At 52.8% G+C, this 15,278-nt stretch overlaps 1 protein-coding gene across 1 annotated transcript; it reads right to left on the bottom strand.

Annotated features, from left to right (window-relative positions):
- Window positions 1-8,969: 8,969 nt before the first annotated feature.
- On the bottom strand, window positions 8,970-10,975 carry Olig1 (oligodendrocyte transcription factor 1). The gene is given in 1 exon segment (XM_055614895.1): window positions 8,970-10,975. A coding segment is annotated over 1 exon segment (780 nt). The 3' UTR covers window positions 8,970-10,195.
- Between the last annotated feature and the right edge of the window lie 4,303 nt (window positions 10,976-15,278).

The following is a 15,278-nucleotide window of genomic DNA, read 5'->3' as shown; positions in this document are numbered from 1 at the left end:
GACAGACAGACAGACAAGCAACCTGCCATTTCAGAACATTCCTGCTTCTCTCACCAACACATCCAAGAACCAGCAAATCTGGGTCAGGACGTAGCTCAGTGGTAGAGCACTTCCAGCGAGCCCAGGCCTGGGTTGGGCTCCGGAGGGGGTGGGGCGGCGAGCAAGCAGAGCCCACTGCCTTTCTCCTTCCTGTTATCTTTCTGATTAAAAGTTTTGTGACCCATTTCTTTGCTTTCCTTGTTTCTGCCTCCTCTACTAGACTCGTGTGTTAAAAAAAAATAACATATATAGTAAAAATCACTTAATTTGTGGTTTGCATGTGGTGTGTGCATGTATGTGCAGGATATGTGAGCACACATCCAAAAGCCAGAGGCCCTGGTGTCTTCCTCCATCACATCCCATGCCCTTTCCGTGAGATAAGGTTTCTCTTAACCTACTCTTGCTCTCTCCACGTGGTAGGCTGGTAAGCGGGACTGCTTGTCCCGCTAGAGTCAGGGAACACGTGGCCAGGCCTTGCTTTTGCACAATTAGACCCTTATGCTCGCTCAGTAAGCTCTCTTTCCCACCAAGCCCAGTCACCTAACCCCCCCCCCCCCCGTGTGGAAGAGCCTTCTCTCTCCCTTCGCCCTCCTGTCCCTCTCCATCTCCTCCCTCCCTACTTTGTTCTGTGGGGCAACCCCGCTGAAATTTGAAATTCGTGTTATGCTCCTCCCTCCGAGGACCACAGCTCTGCTTTGAGATATGGCTGTGCTACGGGTGGGACCCTCCTGGGACCCTCCCTGAGCCTGGCCAGAGGCGTGGCTCTTGAGTGGGCTTGCCCAGGCTCACTGGCAGGGGTGGGCCCCAGGTTGCTCGCTAGGCCAGAGTTCTCTTGGGCTGACTGAGTCCCATTCATCTTCCATGTGCGGGTGACTCAGCCAGTGACTTCAGCACCCGCCTGGTGTTTACGCCCCTTGCCACAGCCGGTGGACACTGCTTGCTGCTGTCCTAGGCTGACGCTGGGCTGGTGGACAATGACATTGAGTCAGCTTGTAGCCAAACAGATGAAATACTGCGGGTTCTGAAGAACCTATTGTTTGTGGGCCCCTGAGGAGGAGGAGGAGAAGGAGGAGGAGGAGGAGGAGGAGGAGGAGGAGGAGGAGGAGGAGGAGGGGGGGGGTGTCACTGTGGGGAGGAGAGGACCTTACTGTCCTTCTTGGGCTACCTCAGAGCAGCATCTGGTTTCAGGTGAGGTCAGCGGGGATCCAGGAGAACAGGTCAGACCCTCACGTGGGCTTTCCTAAGAGAACGCTCCAGCAGACCCGGCCAGACTCTATCCACTTATGTGCTTGTTCTGAACGGGTTTTTGCTGGGCACCTTCAAATTCTGCCGTGGACCCTACTCATGTGCTGAGGACATGCTGTCCCTTAGTGGCTGACATGGGACACAAAGCCACGACAGGTCTGTGTAACGGAAAAGATTCTGGGTGTGGCAATGAGTCCGCTGCAACCAGTGGGGAGCTGGGGTCTGTTAGGATTCCCACCAGAGGGAACGAATGAGTCCCCAGAATTTAGTGGCCTGTCTGAGACCACCCAGCTTCGATGCTCAGCCATAAGGACATGCTCGGCACAACAAGCTGGCAGACAGAGGAGAGGCTGGGAGGAGGGCAGGAGATGGCTATGGCTTGGAAACAGCAGCAGGTTCTCAGGACAGAGAATGTGAAGGGAAGCTCTCTTACCTCTCTTTCTTGAGTACCATCTGGCCCTCACGGGGGTCATTTATGATTACCCACAGACACATATCTATCTGCTTCGCTGTACACCATCATAAAGAGGGAACACAAAAGGAATCTTCCCCCTCCCCTCCAGCCTCTCAGGTACCATGGCCATCAGGTCTACGAATAGGGCATGGAGATGCCTGGATTTGTGTTCCTTCCTCTGAGGCAGACAGAGGGTTGCTAACTATTGCTTCTGTCCAGCCTGTGCTAAATAGCGCAGATCCCTGGGTCTGCAAAGGGATCATGCAACTAACACCACCAAGAGCCAGCAGACAGAGCCACACAGTGTCCTTTTGATTGGTAATCTGGGTAGAGAAAATATCACCCAAACGCTTTCTTTACCAATCTTTATCTGACTGGTGATATCTTTACATAATTAACACATTTAACGACCCCTTCCTGAGAAGTCTTTAGTTTTGTGTTTGATGCTTTACCTCAGGCCAGTGGTTCTTAACCTTCCTAGTGCTGCAGTCCTTTAATACCTCATGTGGTGGTGATCCCCACCGTAAAATTATTTCATTGCTGCTTCAGAACTGCAACTTTGCTACTGTTATGAATCATAATGTAAAGATCTGTGTTTTCCGGTGGTCTTAGGTGACCCCTGTAAGAGAGTTGTTCAACCTCCTCCCAAAAGGGTCGAGACCTACAGGTTGAGAACCACGTGTAGGGTCAGGGACATGCACGTCTTGAAAGGAGTGTGGAATGCGTGTTCGCCTCCCGTTCAATTCGAACCCTGAAAATCTCTGAACTGCATGTCCTGATGTGAGCCTTTCTTCTCCTCCCAGACTGGGGCATGTGCCAAGTGAAACTTAAAACATGGAGCAACTTTCTATTCCTCAGGAATGCTAAAAGTGACCTGCAATAACCAGCACGTGGCCTCTGGACAGAGAGGAGCAAGTGCAGGCTGCTGTGGGCCTGCTGGGCCACATGGGGAGCTCTGGGGTGACAGTGACCAGAACTTGGAGCGGTGGGAGCAATGGCAGCCATGCCTGAGGCAGTATTGGGCACACCACCAACTTGTCCCAAAAGCTGAGGAATAGAAGAGAAAAGGACGTCTCTCCACACTACTCACCAGCACTGGGGGACATCCAGGAGGTCCCCTTCCCCCAGGCTTCTAGAAATCCCTTGGTGAGCCTTTCTGTCTGTCCTGCTCACCTCTTATCTGTCAGGTGAGGATAGCAAGAGCCCCTACAGAGTGAGGCGAGCCATGGGAATGCTTGGAAGATTCTTGGCAGCCAGTAAGTACAAAGGTGGCTCATGGGTACAGTTATTTTGTTGGTAACAGGTGCCCAGGAGCCATTCTTACTCAGAGCGCACCCTCTTCCTCCCTGTTTGCACATCTCCAGGTGAGATGGAGTCCATCTGTCTTTTCTTCCTCCCTTTCCTCTTCCTGTTTTCCTCCATTTCTCTCTCTTTCTTCCTGAACCCACAGATGAGTGTTTTCAATCTTGTCATTTTGAAGTCTCTTGGTTGTAGAAATTGAAGTTATCCACATTGCCTAGAAGCTTTTCTTGGGAACTTTTCTAGGGTTAAACTGTTTCCTGGGCCCTGTTGCTTACCTCTGCCTCATGTGCCAGGTCCAGGGGGGGGGTCCAGGGGTAGCATCGAGCATATATGGCCTCTGTTCCTGGGGGGCTGGCTGCAGCCAGGGCTCGCTACTGTGGAGGGGCCTCTTGGAGAACTCCTCTTGTCTGTGAGAAACATACAGCAGGAGATGCCCACTGTGTTGAGAAAACGGTCCCCACCAGGATCAGCACCCTGAAAGGAAGCTGCTAAAGACAAGTCCTTGCTCTGTGCCCCAGCTACTCCCTGTTGCCCTGGCTGCCAGCTGTCTGCGTTTTTGTGTCTTAAAGTTGCTTTCTGAAACCTTGATGGCAAACATGTAACCATCAGAGCATCTCCCAGTGGCTGGCCTCTGCCACTCCCTGTCACTAACCTGCGCATCTCTGGGGACCAGGAGTAAGGCTGGCACAGAGAGTCCGGGTGACTCAATTGCAGCCAGGTTGGCTGGCAAGGGATTGGCCCGAAGCCTGTGTCATGGATATCACTCACAAGGTCAGGCCTAGGGCAGCACGAAGAGGCTGGGAAAAGTCAGAGGTCAGAGATGAAGGGACTCTAACCAGCCCAGGGCCTGGCAAACATGGTTCTGGCTGGCCTTACCCTCCTCCCCATTCCCTGCATCTTGCTAAAAACAGATCATTCTTCTGAAGCTAGTCAACAAGGTCTATTCCCTTATGTAGCCGCTTCCTCCTGAGACTGACTACCAAGGTCCGGCTATTAACATATTGAAGTCCAGCAATCAAAAGCCCTCCTTGGCTCACCTAATTAACATGCCTAATTAAAGTTAAACACCTCACATGGTGTTTCCTCTTTACCTTTATAAACTACCATTTGTCCATGGGCCATGTCTGTCTGCCTCCTCTCTATCTAGAGACAGTCCTTTGCTCCTCTAGGGCAAAAATTCCTTCCCCCTCTCCCGTGTCCCATTTCTCTTCTCCCTACCACCCCCATCTTCTATCTCCTGTCTTTGTCTCTTATTTCCTGCCCTTTGTCCCTCAGGGGCAAATAAATCCTTTGTGCTAAGAACTTGGTCTTGGGGTCCTGAGCTGATTCTTCCAAGAGGAATCAAGAACAAGATGCCAGTTCAGGGGTGGGAGCCTCTCACCTGGAGCCCCATTTTCTTACTGGGACAAAGCAAGGACATAACCTTTGCCTTTCCAGCAGGCCCCAGTCCTTGACCCTCTGTGAGGTCAGTAGGAAAAAGGAGAATGGATGGTTTGTGGGTCCTCATGCCTGGAGGCATTCTATAGGATTCAAAGAATAGGTGGACACTTGTGTCCTTTGACCTGGGCCATGGCTCATTTTCCACCTCTTTGGTCACTGTGGAACAGTAAGTGTGAATGAGAAGGGTACCTCCCCCCTTCTACTTTTAATCTAAGCACCACCCCTGAAGACTTCCAATATCTTTGGCCTTGAAATATTTGAGCTGGTTATCCTGAGCTTGCCTGACACCGCACTGGAAGGCAAAGGAAAAGTTTCTAGATGGAGCCGTTAATCTCATAGCTGCAGAAAGAATGCCTTGATTTCCATCAGACATTTCAGTTTCCACCTTGGGTTTGGTTAAGGTGACAGTCTACTTTAAAACCTCGCCTCTACACGGCTACCCTAGTTAGCTTCTCTGTAGCTTCGATAAAACACTGACAAAAAAAAGAAAGAAAGAAAGAAAGAAAGAAAGAAAGAAAGAAAGAAAGAAAGAAAGAAAGAAAAGAGAGAAAAGAGAGAAAAGAGGGAGGAAAGGGTTTATTTGGTTTCCAGGTCACCGTCCATCCTAGATGGAAGCCAGGGTAGGAACCTGGAGGTGGTAACTGAAGCAAAGGCCAAGGAGGGAGCCCTGCTTGCTGGCTTACTCCCCTGGCTCCTGGGTTACCTTTCCTACATAGCCCAGGTCCAGGTGACCCCGGTGGGTGGAGCTCTCCTATGTCAATCAGCAACCAAAACGCCCACAAACCAGTCTGATGGAGATGGTGCAGACAGTCCTTTTCTTGAGTGTGTCTTCCCTGATGGGTCTAGGTGTGTGTCAGTTTAACAAAAACTAACCAGCAATCTGCATTCATGTAATAATGCTAATGTTTATAACCTCAAGGGATACTTTGCTATTCTGTTTTCAAGCCTTGTATCCTGGAACATAAACCTCACCTTTCTCCTTTTGTTCTGTGCTGGAAATTGAACCCAGGGTCTAGGCCATACTAGGCAAGCACTCCTAGACTACCCTCCCAGCCCTGGAATTGTTTTGAAAACAAGATTGGTGTCAAATGGTCTCCTTACTACTAAAGTCTAATCAATTCCTGTTTAAGGAAAATCATTTTTCAAGTTTTTGCTTCATGAGCTATTTGAATGTGGATAAATTTGGTGACTACTGATGGCGTAGAAGAGAGTCAGTGAAGCAGCAAGAAAGTGCTTGTTGAAGGGCCAAGTAGGTGCCCTGTCTGCCACGGCAGGACAGAGCACCCGCTTGGCCCTTCCTCCAGCTTCCATTACCAACCACAGCATGTTCCGGGATCTTTAGCTGGCAAACTGAATTCCAGGCTCACCTGCACGTGTGAGCCATCAGTAAAGACTGAAAGGGAAAAAGAACCAACCCACAAGGGGCCAGAGGGATAGTTCAGTGGTTAAGAATACGTTCTGCGCATACAGAGGACCCAAGTTCAATTCCTAGAACCCACCTTGGGAGGCTGATAGCCTCCTGTCACTCCAGCTTCAGGGAAATCCAACACCTCTGACCTCCGTGGGCATCTGAATGTTTACACACGCACGACACACACAAACACACACACGCTGGCTGGAAGGATGGCTAAGAGCATTAACTATTCTTCCAAAGGACCCAGGTTCAATTCCCAGCCCCCACGTGGTGGCTCACCAGTATGAGTGGCCCCAGTTCCAGGGGATCTGATGCCCTTTTCTGGTTCTCAGGGGCACCGTGTGCATGTTTGCACAGGCACACATGCAGGCAGACGCTCGCCCACATACAATGAGGGTAAGTGTTAAAAAAACAACCAAGAAGCTCTAAAACAAAAATACCCCATTAACTAAACACGGGCCTGGAAAACGCCAGCGGACAACGGACTTGCAGGCGGGTGGGCATGGAAGCCCACCTGTAACCCCAGCACTCACTCAGGAGGCAAAACCCAGGGAGCCCTGGGGGAAAGCTGGCTGGCTAGAGTAGCTGGATTAGTGAGCTCTCGGGGTATATCAGAGGGAGAGTGATCGAGGAAGACGCCTGATGCCAACCTCTGGCCTTCCTACACAGCCCCCTAAACACACACAGTGAGACCCTACATCGCGTGGGCATCGTGGGAGACCGTTGCTGATATTCTGAACTTGAAGGAGGTGCAGGACTTTCCGTGTTTGAGCGGAGCCTTTCTTGGTGGACCTACTAAGTTAGATGGTTCAGGAAGCAGCATTTCCACACGGGGTGTGAGTCAGTAGACATTGCTGTGCTAGGAAAATCCCAGGATGCCTTCCTGCTTCTCATCTGCTCGGTCTCTGACTGCTCACCAACCTTCAGCACATAAGCCAACTTTCTCGGCTGGTGTGCTTTCCTTTCTTCCATCCTGTTCCCTAGAGCTGCTGGGATTGCACGCGCATGTGAGACTGGATACAGGGGCCTTTCTCTAGGCACCAAGCCAAATGTTCCTTTTCTGTCTCAAAGAGCCTGTCTAAATCCTCCCTGCTGTCTTACCCCTTCAAAGATTAGCTTAAACTGTTGCTTTAGACCACTCCATCTGAAATCAAGGGAGGTGGGGATTCAGCATGTTCCCTTGCTAACAGGATAGAGTCCAAACGCCACTCTGCTGTGTAATGTATCCGTGTAAGCTTAAAAGGTTCACGGCCATGGGACTGCTGGGAGACTGCTTTGTACTCTTCACACTGTGCATGACTGTGGTTTGCCTAATGAGGTTCCCGAATGCCTGCTGTGGCGGTTCACTTACAACCTAAACTGCCGGGAAGTTCTCCGAGAAACGTTGCCCAGCATGGCGTGATAAGATGCTACCTGCAGGCAGCTAATGTAAAGGTTTTGGTAGCACCCTGTTCTGGTTGTTGTTGCTGCTGCTGTTATTATTTTGTCAATTTGATACAAGTTAGCACCATTTGAGGAAATGGCCCCACAAGACTGGCCTGTAAGCAAACCCATACATGTTTTCTTGATTAAAGATTGATGGGGAAGGGCCCAGCTCACGCTGGTTGGGCCCACCCTGGCAGTGAGCCTGAATAGTGTAAGAAAGCAGGCTGAGCAAGTCATGGTGAGAGAGTTAGTAGGTAGCCTTCCCCATGGCCTCCTCTCTGGTTCCCACCTGGAGTTCCTGCTCTGATTGCCCTCAGTGATGGGTTATGATCTAAGAGTTGTAGGATGAAATAAACCCTTTCCTCTGCAGGCTGCTTTTGACCATGGTGCTTATCAATCACACCGATAGAAACCCTGACTGGGACATAACCTCAAACCAACCTTACAGAACCTTGTTGAATTCACTCATGATCTTTGGCAGTTTGAGGACATAGTTTTTCTCAGTTTGAAAATCACATACACTATGCATTGTCCAATAAGGTGCTTTTTCCGTTTACAACGGGAGGAAGGAGACGTGACAATACTTACAGCCTTGGGCTATTCCTACTCTGTGAGCTTTCCGCTCCCACAGGGCCTGCGATGACAGTGGTGCCTGGGTGACGCCTTGCGCAGGAGGAACCTGAAGAAGTGTTTCTGACCTAGCAGTGTGGTTCTATGCCTTTTTCCCAGATAGTCCGATTTGGCTTTAACAGCTGGTTGTGTTCCCTTCTCAGTAGGTTGGGAGGTAAGCAAGAGTAGGTAAAAAAAAAAAAAAAAAAAAAAAGGCACGGTCTGGGAGAGTGAGCCTCGGCTCCCTGCATGGGCTGGCCTGCAGAGCTTCCCCTCTCTTGAGTCTGGGTTCCCTGGGGACAAAAATCACCAGCAGAGAAGGCAGCCATTCCATCTCTCCAGCGCGCTCTCTGTTCTCAAAGCGAATGTCCCTCCCCTAACGAGGGGTGGGGGGGAGCACCTAAACAGCTCCCATGTGAACAAGTCAGCATCCCAATGTTTACATTTTCTTTCTTCTCTTGAGGCAGGGTCTCATGTCTCCCAGGCTAGCCTTGAACTTAGGGGTAACCTCCTGCCTCCATGCACTGGGATGACAGGCATGCACCCCAACCTTGATTTACAGCACCCAGAATTCTTAAAAATCAAGTTGAACCCCTCCCCCCCAAGGCTTTCCTCGCTTGGAATCAAAGTATGCCCAGTGTCTTATTTTTTTTTCATGGAGACAACTCTACTTAAAAAAAAAAAAAAAATCCTGCAGGTGGAGGAAACGCCCATACACCCGTTTATGATTCTGTTTACTACAAGATGGAAAAAAATGGATTTCAGAAAAAAGTTGAGATTAAAAATCTAGTAATGTATGGCCTAATTATCTTTTTCACCTGGAGGAAGGCATATTTAAAGGAGACCCCGTCTCCTAATCCTACACTTGGCCAGACTCCAGTCTCTGGAATTCCCCCTCCACCCTCTAACCAGCTCCATTTCTAGTTGATGCCAGAACTTGGATTACAAGTTGCTTCCCCGTTGGGTTATTTTAAGATTCAGGAACTCAAGTTTTAAAATGTGGAAACCCAGCCATTTAACTACTAACCTTCACCTTTACCTTGTGACTCCAGCAGGGTACAAGGACATTTTTATTTAACAGAAGGAAAAACGTAAAAAGTCGACTGTTGACGGTTTATTTTGTGGTTTCTGTACATTCAGGGGAACAAAGCTAGAAGTCACATAAAATGCCAGTTAAATTCGGCTATTGTTAACAACCCGAAGCTTCCAACATTTAAAAAAAAAAAAAAAATCAGAGCAAGCTGGTGAAGATTATGAAACAGTCTCGGGCAACCTCCTAACGCTAAGCACGAGCCGGGACTCGGCGCCCACGCGTGCCCAGAGCCCCTCAGCTGCGCGGCTGCGGTTGGAGACCCGCGCGCGGAGCGCCCGCGCCTTCCCGCCTGCGGCGCAGCTGGCTTTGTCCAGCCGCGGCGGTTGGGATCCTCGTCCGCCTCGTTAATGACCGAGTTCACAGGCGTGAGCTATGACGTGCCTTGTTACCTATTTTAGTAAGTCCGGAACACCGATGGCGTGAGACGCGGCTGGAGTTTTGTTTTCACGCCAGCTCCAATGTCGGTTAGGCTACCTTTAAGGACGCAGAGTCTAAGTCGGTTTCCAGGGTTTAAGGAGAGGAAACAGCCACAAAACACCACAGGAACTTCCCCACCTCGCACACCCAACGACTGTGGCGCCGTCCCCTCCCGCGCCCCGCGACGCCCCGCTCAGAAACTCTGGGCCTTCCAGGGCGGCCCGCCCGCAAGGCCCTGGTGTGTGGTCCAGGCCTGCGCTTTCCAAACCGCCAGGTCCGCTGGGCTTGGCTTGTCTAGGAGCGAGGGAGCCCGTGCCCTCGGGCTGGGACAAGGAGAGAGGGCTGTGTGACGCTGGGGGGGGGGGGGCTGGCCCTAGACCCGGGAGCTGGCGCCTGCCGGGCCACCAAGGTGGCGGACCGCCGCACCCAGGGCACCCCCGTCGCCGTCCTCCGCGGCCCCGCCGTGCGCACTGCTGCAGGAGAGCGGGGCCACCCCCGCCGCGGGGTGAGCTTAAGGTGAGGCTGCGGCGGCTCCCGGCTCTAAGCGGCGCGATCCAGCTAGAACCCCAAGCGACCGAATACCCGCTCGGGCCACTTTAATTGCCAGGGAGTGGGGGAGGGGAAGAAGGCGCCCCGCAGTCTATGGTCTGGGTGAGAAGTCTGGAAAGGCCCTTCTTCCTGGGGCCAGCTCCCTGCCAGGACGCGAGGGCGCGGGCAGACTGGCCGAGGCCGCCCCCGCCCCGGGCCCAGCCGGCCCTCACTTGGAGAACTGAGCCTGCACGGCCGCCAAGCCCAGGCCGGCCGGGACCAGATGCGGGAACTTGCACAGGGCGCAGGAGCAGAAGCCGGGGCCGCCTGCGCCGCCAGCGGGGAGCGCGAACTGGCCGCACGGCGGCTCGTCGAGCGCCAGAGACAGGTACTTGGCGGGGCGCAGCGTCTCGGGGGGCCCCACGGCGCCGGGCGCCAGCAGCACGGAGCCCGGCGCGGCGGCCAGCAGGGGCAGGCCGGCCAGGAGCAGGCGCGGGGCGGCGGGGCCCGCACCCTCGCCGAGCGCGCGGCGCAGCTCCTGCAGCGAGCTGCCCAGCAGCAGGATGTAGTTGCGGGCGAGCAGCAGCGTGGCGATCTTGGAGAGCTTGCGTCCCGGCGCGCCCTGGCAGTGCGCCGCGGAGTAAGGCAGGATCACTTCGCGCAGCGCGTCCATGGCCAAGTTCAGGTCCTGCATGCGCTTCCGCTCGCGGCTGTTGATCTTGCGCCGCAGCTGCTGCTGCTGCTGCTGCTCCTCTCTGGCGTCGGCCCGCGCGCCCCCGCTCTCCGGCGCTGTTCCCAGAGGCTCGGCGAGCGGCGCCTCCGGCTTCTCGCGCGCAGCCTTGGGGTGGAGAGACGCGGTGGGAGAGGAGGAGGACGACGAGATGGGTGGCTGCCTGAAACCCACCAGCTCGTACAGCGAGGCCCCGAGAGGCACATCTCCGGGCCGCTGTGGCCGCAGCATGGTCGCGGGAGCCGCGTTCACACGCGCCTGGGAAATCGCATACTACATCGGGGGCGGGGGCGGGGGCGGGGGCGGCGGGGGCGAGCGAGGGCCACCTTCCCTAGCGCCCGAGGGCGGGCCGGTCGGTGGGTCGCCCTCCCCGCGGACGATGGAGGGGCGCTGTGCGCGCCGGACACCTTTAAACCCGGCTTGGGAACCTGCGAGGGCCGCGGTTGGTGGGGTGCAGCCAATGGAGGCGCGAGGTTGGCCACAGGCGAGTGCTCATTGGGCGCCGGCGCAGAGGTACAGCCAGGGTTGCTGGAGATGGTTCTGCTGTCGCAGCACCCGCCTCAGGAGGAGAAGGGAGGGAGCTTTGGGGCAAAACTCAGATCTCTTCAGAGTTCTTGCTCAGCTGGTCCTGCTAAATGGCTTTTGCCTGTCTTCATGTTCTCTCTACCTCTACCCTCCTCCGCTTTTTACAGTCACACTTATCCTTATAAACTGTGATCAACCAGTCGTCTCAGCGCTGAGAACTTCTACATCAGAAAGGAGACCAACCTAGGCTTACATAGCAAGTTCCAGGCCAGAGTAGGCTACAAATGAGAGCCCGGTTCTATAAAAAATGTAGATCTTTGTAATTTGAAACGCACCATGCCTCAGTCACAGCTCAGTTTTGTTAAAGCCTGTCTTTACACGGTTTTGCCACTGATCTCCAGGACCTATTTGCTTTTGCAAAACTTAAACCATTGAAATAGCAACTCTGTGACTCTTGATGACCGTTACAAAGAGCAGCCTCTGCCTGTATTCGCTCACTTCCCGTTGCTATGACACACACCAGCAAAAGCAACGGGGAGGAAGGAGTTCACTTGGCTTCCGTTCCCAGTCACAGCTCCTCTGAAGTCAGGATGGGAACACAAGCAGGCACGGGGGACCAAGAGGAGCCCACTGAGGGAAACTCTTGCCGGCTTGCTTCCCCAGGCTCTCTCTGTTTAAGCAGCACAGGCCTGCCTGCCTGGAATGGGCCAGCTCACGGTGGCCCGGCCCTCCCACATCAATTATTAATACAGAAAAAATAATACAGAAAATGTCAAAGAAGGGCCCACAGGCCAAGCTGATGGAGGCAGTTTTCTCATTTGAGCTTCCCTCTTCCTGGCTATGTCCAGCTGACAGCCAAGACTGGCCTCCACCCTCCACGTGGGGATCACTACCCCGTCTGCACGATTGTTTTGTCACAGCGTTTGTCCCGTGGGGCCAGCTTCTTCTGGCATGTGTTCAGGTGTCCTCCTTGCTGGACACAGCATGCATCTAAGCTCTTCTTCCTTTTTTCTTTTTCTTGAGACAGAGTTTTCTATGTCCAAGGTTGGCCCCCAACTCTAGGTATGAAAAGATAAGGTTAAGCTTATGACCCCCCCCCCCGTGCTGGGATTTCAAGCATCCACTAGCGTGCCGGTTTATGTGTCGGTGGGGGTCTGAGTCCACGGTCTGTGCTTACTAGGCAGGCACTCTACCAACAGGGCCGCAGCCCTGGCCTGAAGTTTTACTAGTGAAAAAGCCAAAGAGCATACTACACTTTTTGGTGATCTATGGCATTTCCTGTACCCACTGCCTTTCCTTTATCTGAGTTCACAGAGGGTGGCTTCAGCCCCTTGGCTATTAGGACAATGCTCCCACATATAAGGTCTATTCTGGTTTTGCTTTTTTTTTTTTTTTTTTTGGTACAACATTTCCCAGCAGGTCCAGAGAATGAAATGTGTGGCAGTAAGATAGTCTCCATCAATCTCACCGCATCTCTCTGACCCCAAAGGTCTGTAGGGATGAAGGAGTCTTTGAGGTTATAATGGGGTCTTCCTTCCCCAAAGGGTTGTGAGCTCTTTATCAGTGACCTTTGCTTAAGCAAAACCCACTCTAGCTTCTTATCGGAAGGAAAACAACTCGCCTACATTCCTAGCTGTTGAGGATGGGACCAAATACATCTCTTCCCAAGGACAACAGGATTGCTAGAGAAAGCTTTCCCCTCTGAGCACAAGTGGGACAATCTGGAAACTTTCAAAGTCAAGAAATGTCCCCGGGAAGAGTAGTTCAGTATCTGAACTTCTGCTGTCCAATATGATAGCCGTGGCTGCTTGATAAAGTGTGAAATTAATTGATAAGATGAAGCTCAGGATTGCATCCCCAGGGTACACGTGTGGCCTCAGGTGCACAGCAGTTGTACCTGCTGACCAGCAGATATGGCACACACCTCCGCTGGCTGAAAGTGCAGGTCTAGGCTGTAGCCAAAGATGGGCTTCCACTCCCTTTATGCTTTCTGGTTAAGACAAGGGGGTCTGCCATGAGAGCTGATGTTTGCTGTGAGTGCCCGTTGGCTGTGCTTGCCAAGACTGTCCTTCCAAGGCTGCCATGGCGATGTTCACGCCATAGGCCACTTGAGTCTCTGCTTCCAGCCTCCAACCAAACCTGTAACCTCCTGTGCTAGCACAGCTTAAATGCAGTTTCTTTTCTTGGGATATTTCCCATCTGCCCTCTTTCATCATGCCTGACCAACCGCTGGCAGCTTCCATCCAGCCTGGATGGTCCTGTGTGTGGATATTGTCTTGTCCATCCAGGACGGTTTTCAGAGCAGGGAGTCATCTGTTGATGTCTGCATCCCCTCGAAGCCCAGCACCATGCTTTTGTGTCTCCTGTGTGTCCAAGAGCTGTGGAGGTGGGTTTGAAATCACCTCTAGCTCACAATAACAATCTGTCCCTTAAAATGTGCAAATGCCCAAAGTTGCTCATTTGTGAGTGTGCGAAGGTTTACAGAGAGAAGGAAGTTGGTGATAGGAGCCTGCTTGGGGAGAGAGGAGGTGGCTAGAAGAAGCTGAGTTTGAAAACAAAAATCGCACCAGACAGGAAGCAAAGCAACACCAAAAACTAGCAAGAGACCTTTGCTAATCGTGTCACCCTTGGGCATGGCAGTCTATCGGAAATGTTTGCATGGATATTTGTATTTGGCTCTCCCAGGACCATAGTAGCTGGGCATTTTTGATCCCCATTGAACACTATAAAACAGACATTCAGGAAGTGCCGGACTACTGAATGCCTTCAGACACGAGAGGCAAAGCTCCTCTGTCAGCAGATGGCTTTTTAAAACCCCTCCTCCTGGCCAAGCTTCCAGGAAGCCAGGACAGAGCTATAAGGGAAAGAGTTGCAGACTGGGTTGAAAGGACTAAACACCCAGCCAAAGTCTAGCCAGTACTGACAAGGTTGTGGGTTCAAGCTATGCTCCCAGAGTGGGCACCCGGGAAGCCACCTCCAGAAACCACACGCCAACTAGGCAGGCCCTGCCCAGCCTTTTCCTTCTGGACCCCTTGGTACAAAGTACTAAATTGGGGCAAGTCTTGGTGTCCTCTTTCTCTGGCTTCCTTCGTCCCATTCCCTCAGCAGAGACCCCAAACAGTGAGACAGAGAGGCAGAACCCAGTCCTGGGTCACAATGGCCCAGGGGCTCCCCTCTGTGTCCCCACCCACTGGCAGGTGCACCAAGATTCTTCCCTCCAGGAAGACCCTTTTATTGTGGGCATTCTGGAGGGATGTTTTTGCCCTTGGCCTCACTTTGTCAATCCCTTCTTAGAGAAACAAGCGTCCCCCCTCCCTCCCCCCGCCCATCAAAGATACATGGTAGTCAGCGTGCATTTAAGTGTTCCAGCCGAGGGCCCCAGAAGAGAGTTCCGGGTGGCCGTACGGTCCCAACATGGGCACAGGACTTGGCACTCTTTGGAGCTGGTGACTTGGATGGCCCCTTGTGCCAGGCCCAGAGCTCCAACAGCATGCAAAGTGTGACAGCTGGCAGAGGCCAGTGAGGTATTGTGGCCACTGGCAGGGACCCATGCAGTCTGTCTCAAGGGGAGGCAGCTGCTGTGGCCTCCCGCATTCAGGACATGCCTGGGGAGCAAGTTGCACTAGCCCTAACAACGCTCTTGTCTTCACCCAAATGGGCTGTGTCTCTCTGTCTCTGTCTGTCTGTCTTTCTCTCTGTGTGCACATTTGGTAGGGGGAGGTGTGTGTGTGTGTGTGTGTGTGTGTGTGTGTGTGTGTGCATACTCACATGAGTGATGGATTTCAGCCAGAGGTGTGTATCTTAGGCTCCTTTTACCGCACATAGAACGTAAGCTGTCCTGCCCACTGGCTTTGGGCTAAGAGGCTGGAACCTGTGAAATGGCAGGTGAGGTGTTGTGGGGTGCTGTAGCTCTAAACATGAGGACGGGCTGTGGCTTTAACGCCTGATGTGGCTTGAAGCCTCCTGTTTTCCCTGAAGACATTTTCCTCCCACAAGCAGCTAGCTAAGTGTTCAGAGGTTGTCTTTGCTAAATGTGGTGTTGAAATTGCTGGAGCTG

Source organism: Psammomys obesus, unplaced genomic scaffold (assembly GCF_907164565.1).
Source record: "Psammomys obesus unplaced genomic scaffold, mPsaObe1.curated_primary_1811, whole genome shotgun sequence".
NCBI classification, from domain to species: Eukaryota; Metazoa; Chordata; class Mammalia; order Rodentia; family Muridae; genus Psammomys; species Psammomys obesus.
Note: the sequence above shows the minus strand (reverse complement) of the source record. Positions and strands in the feature narration are given on the sequence as shown.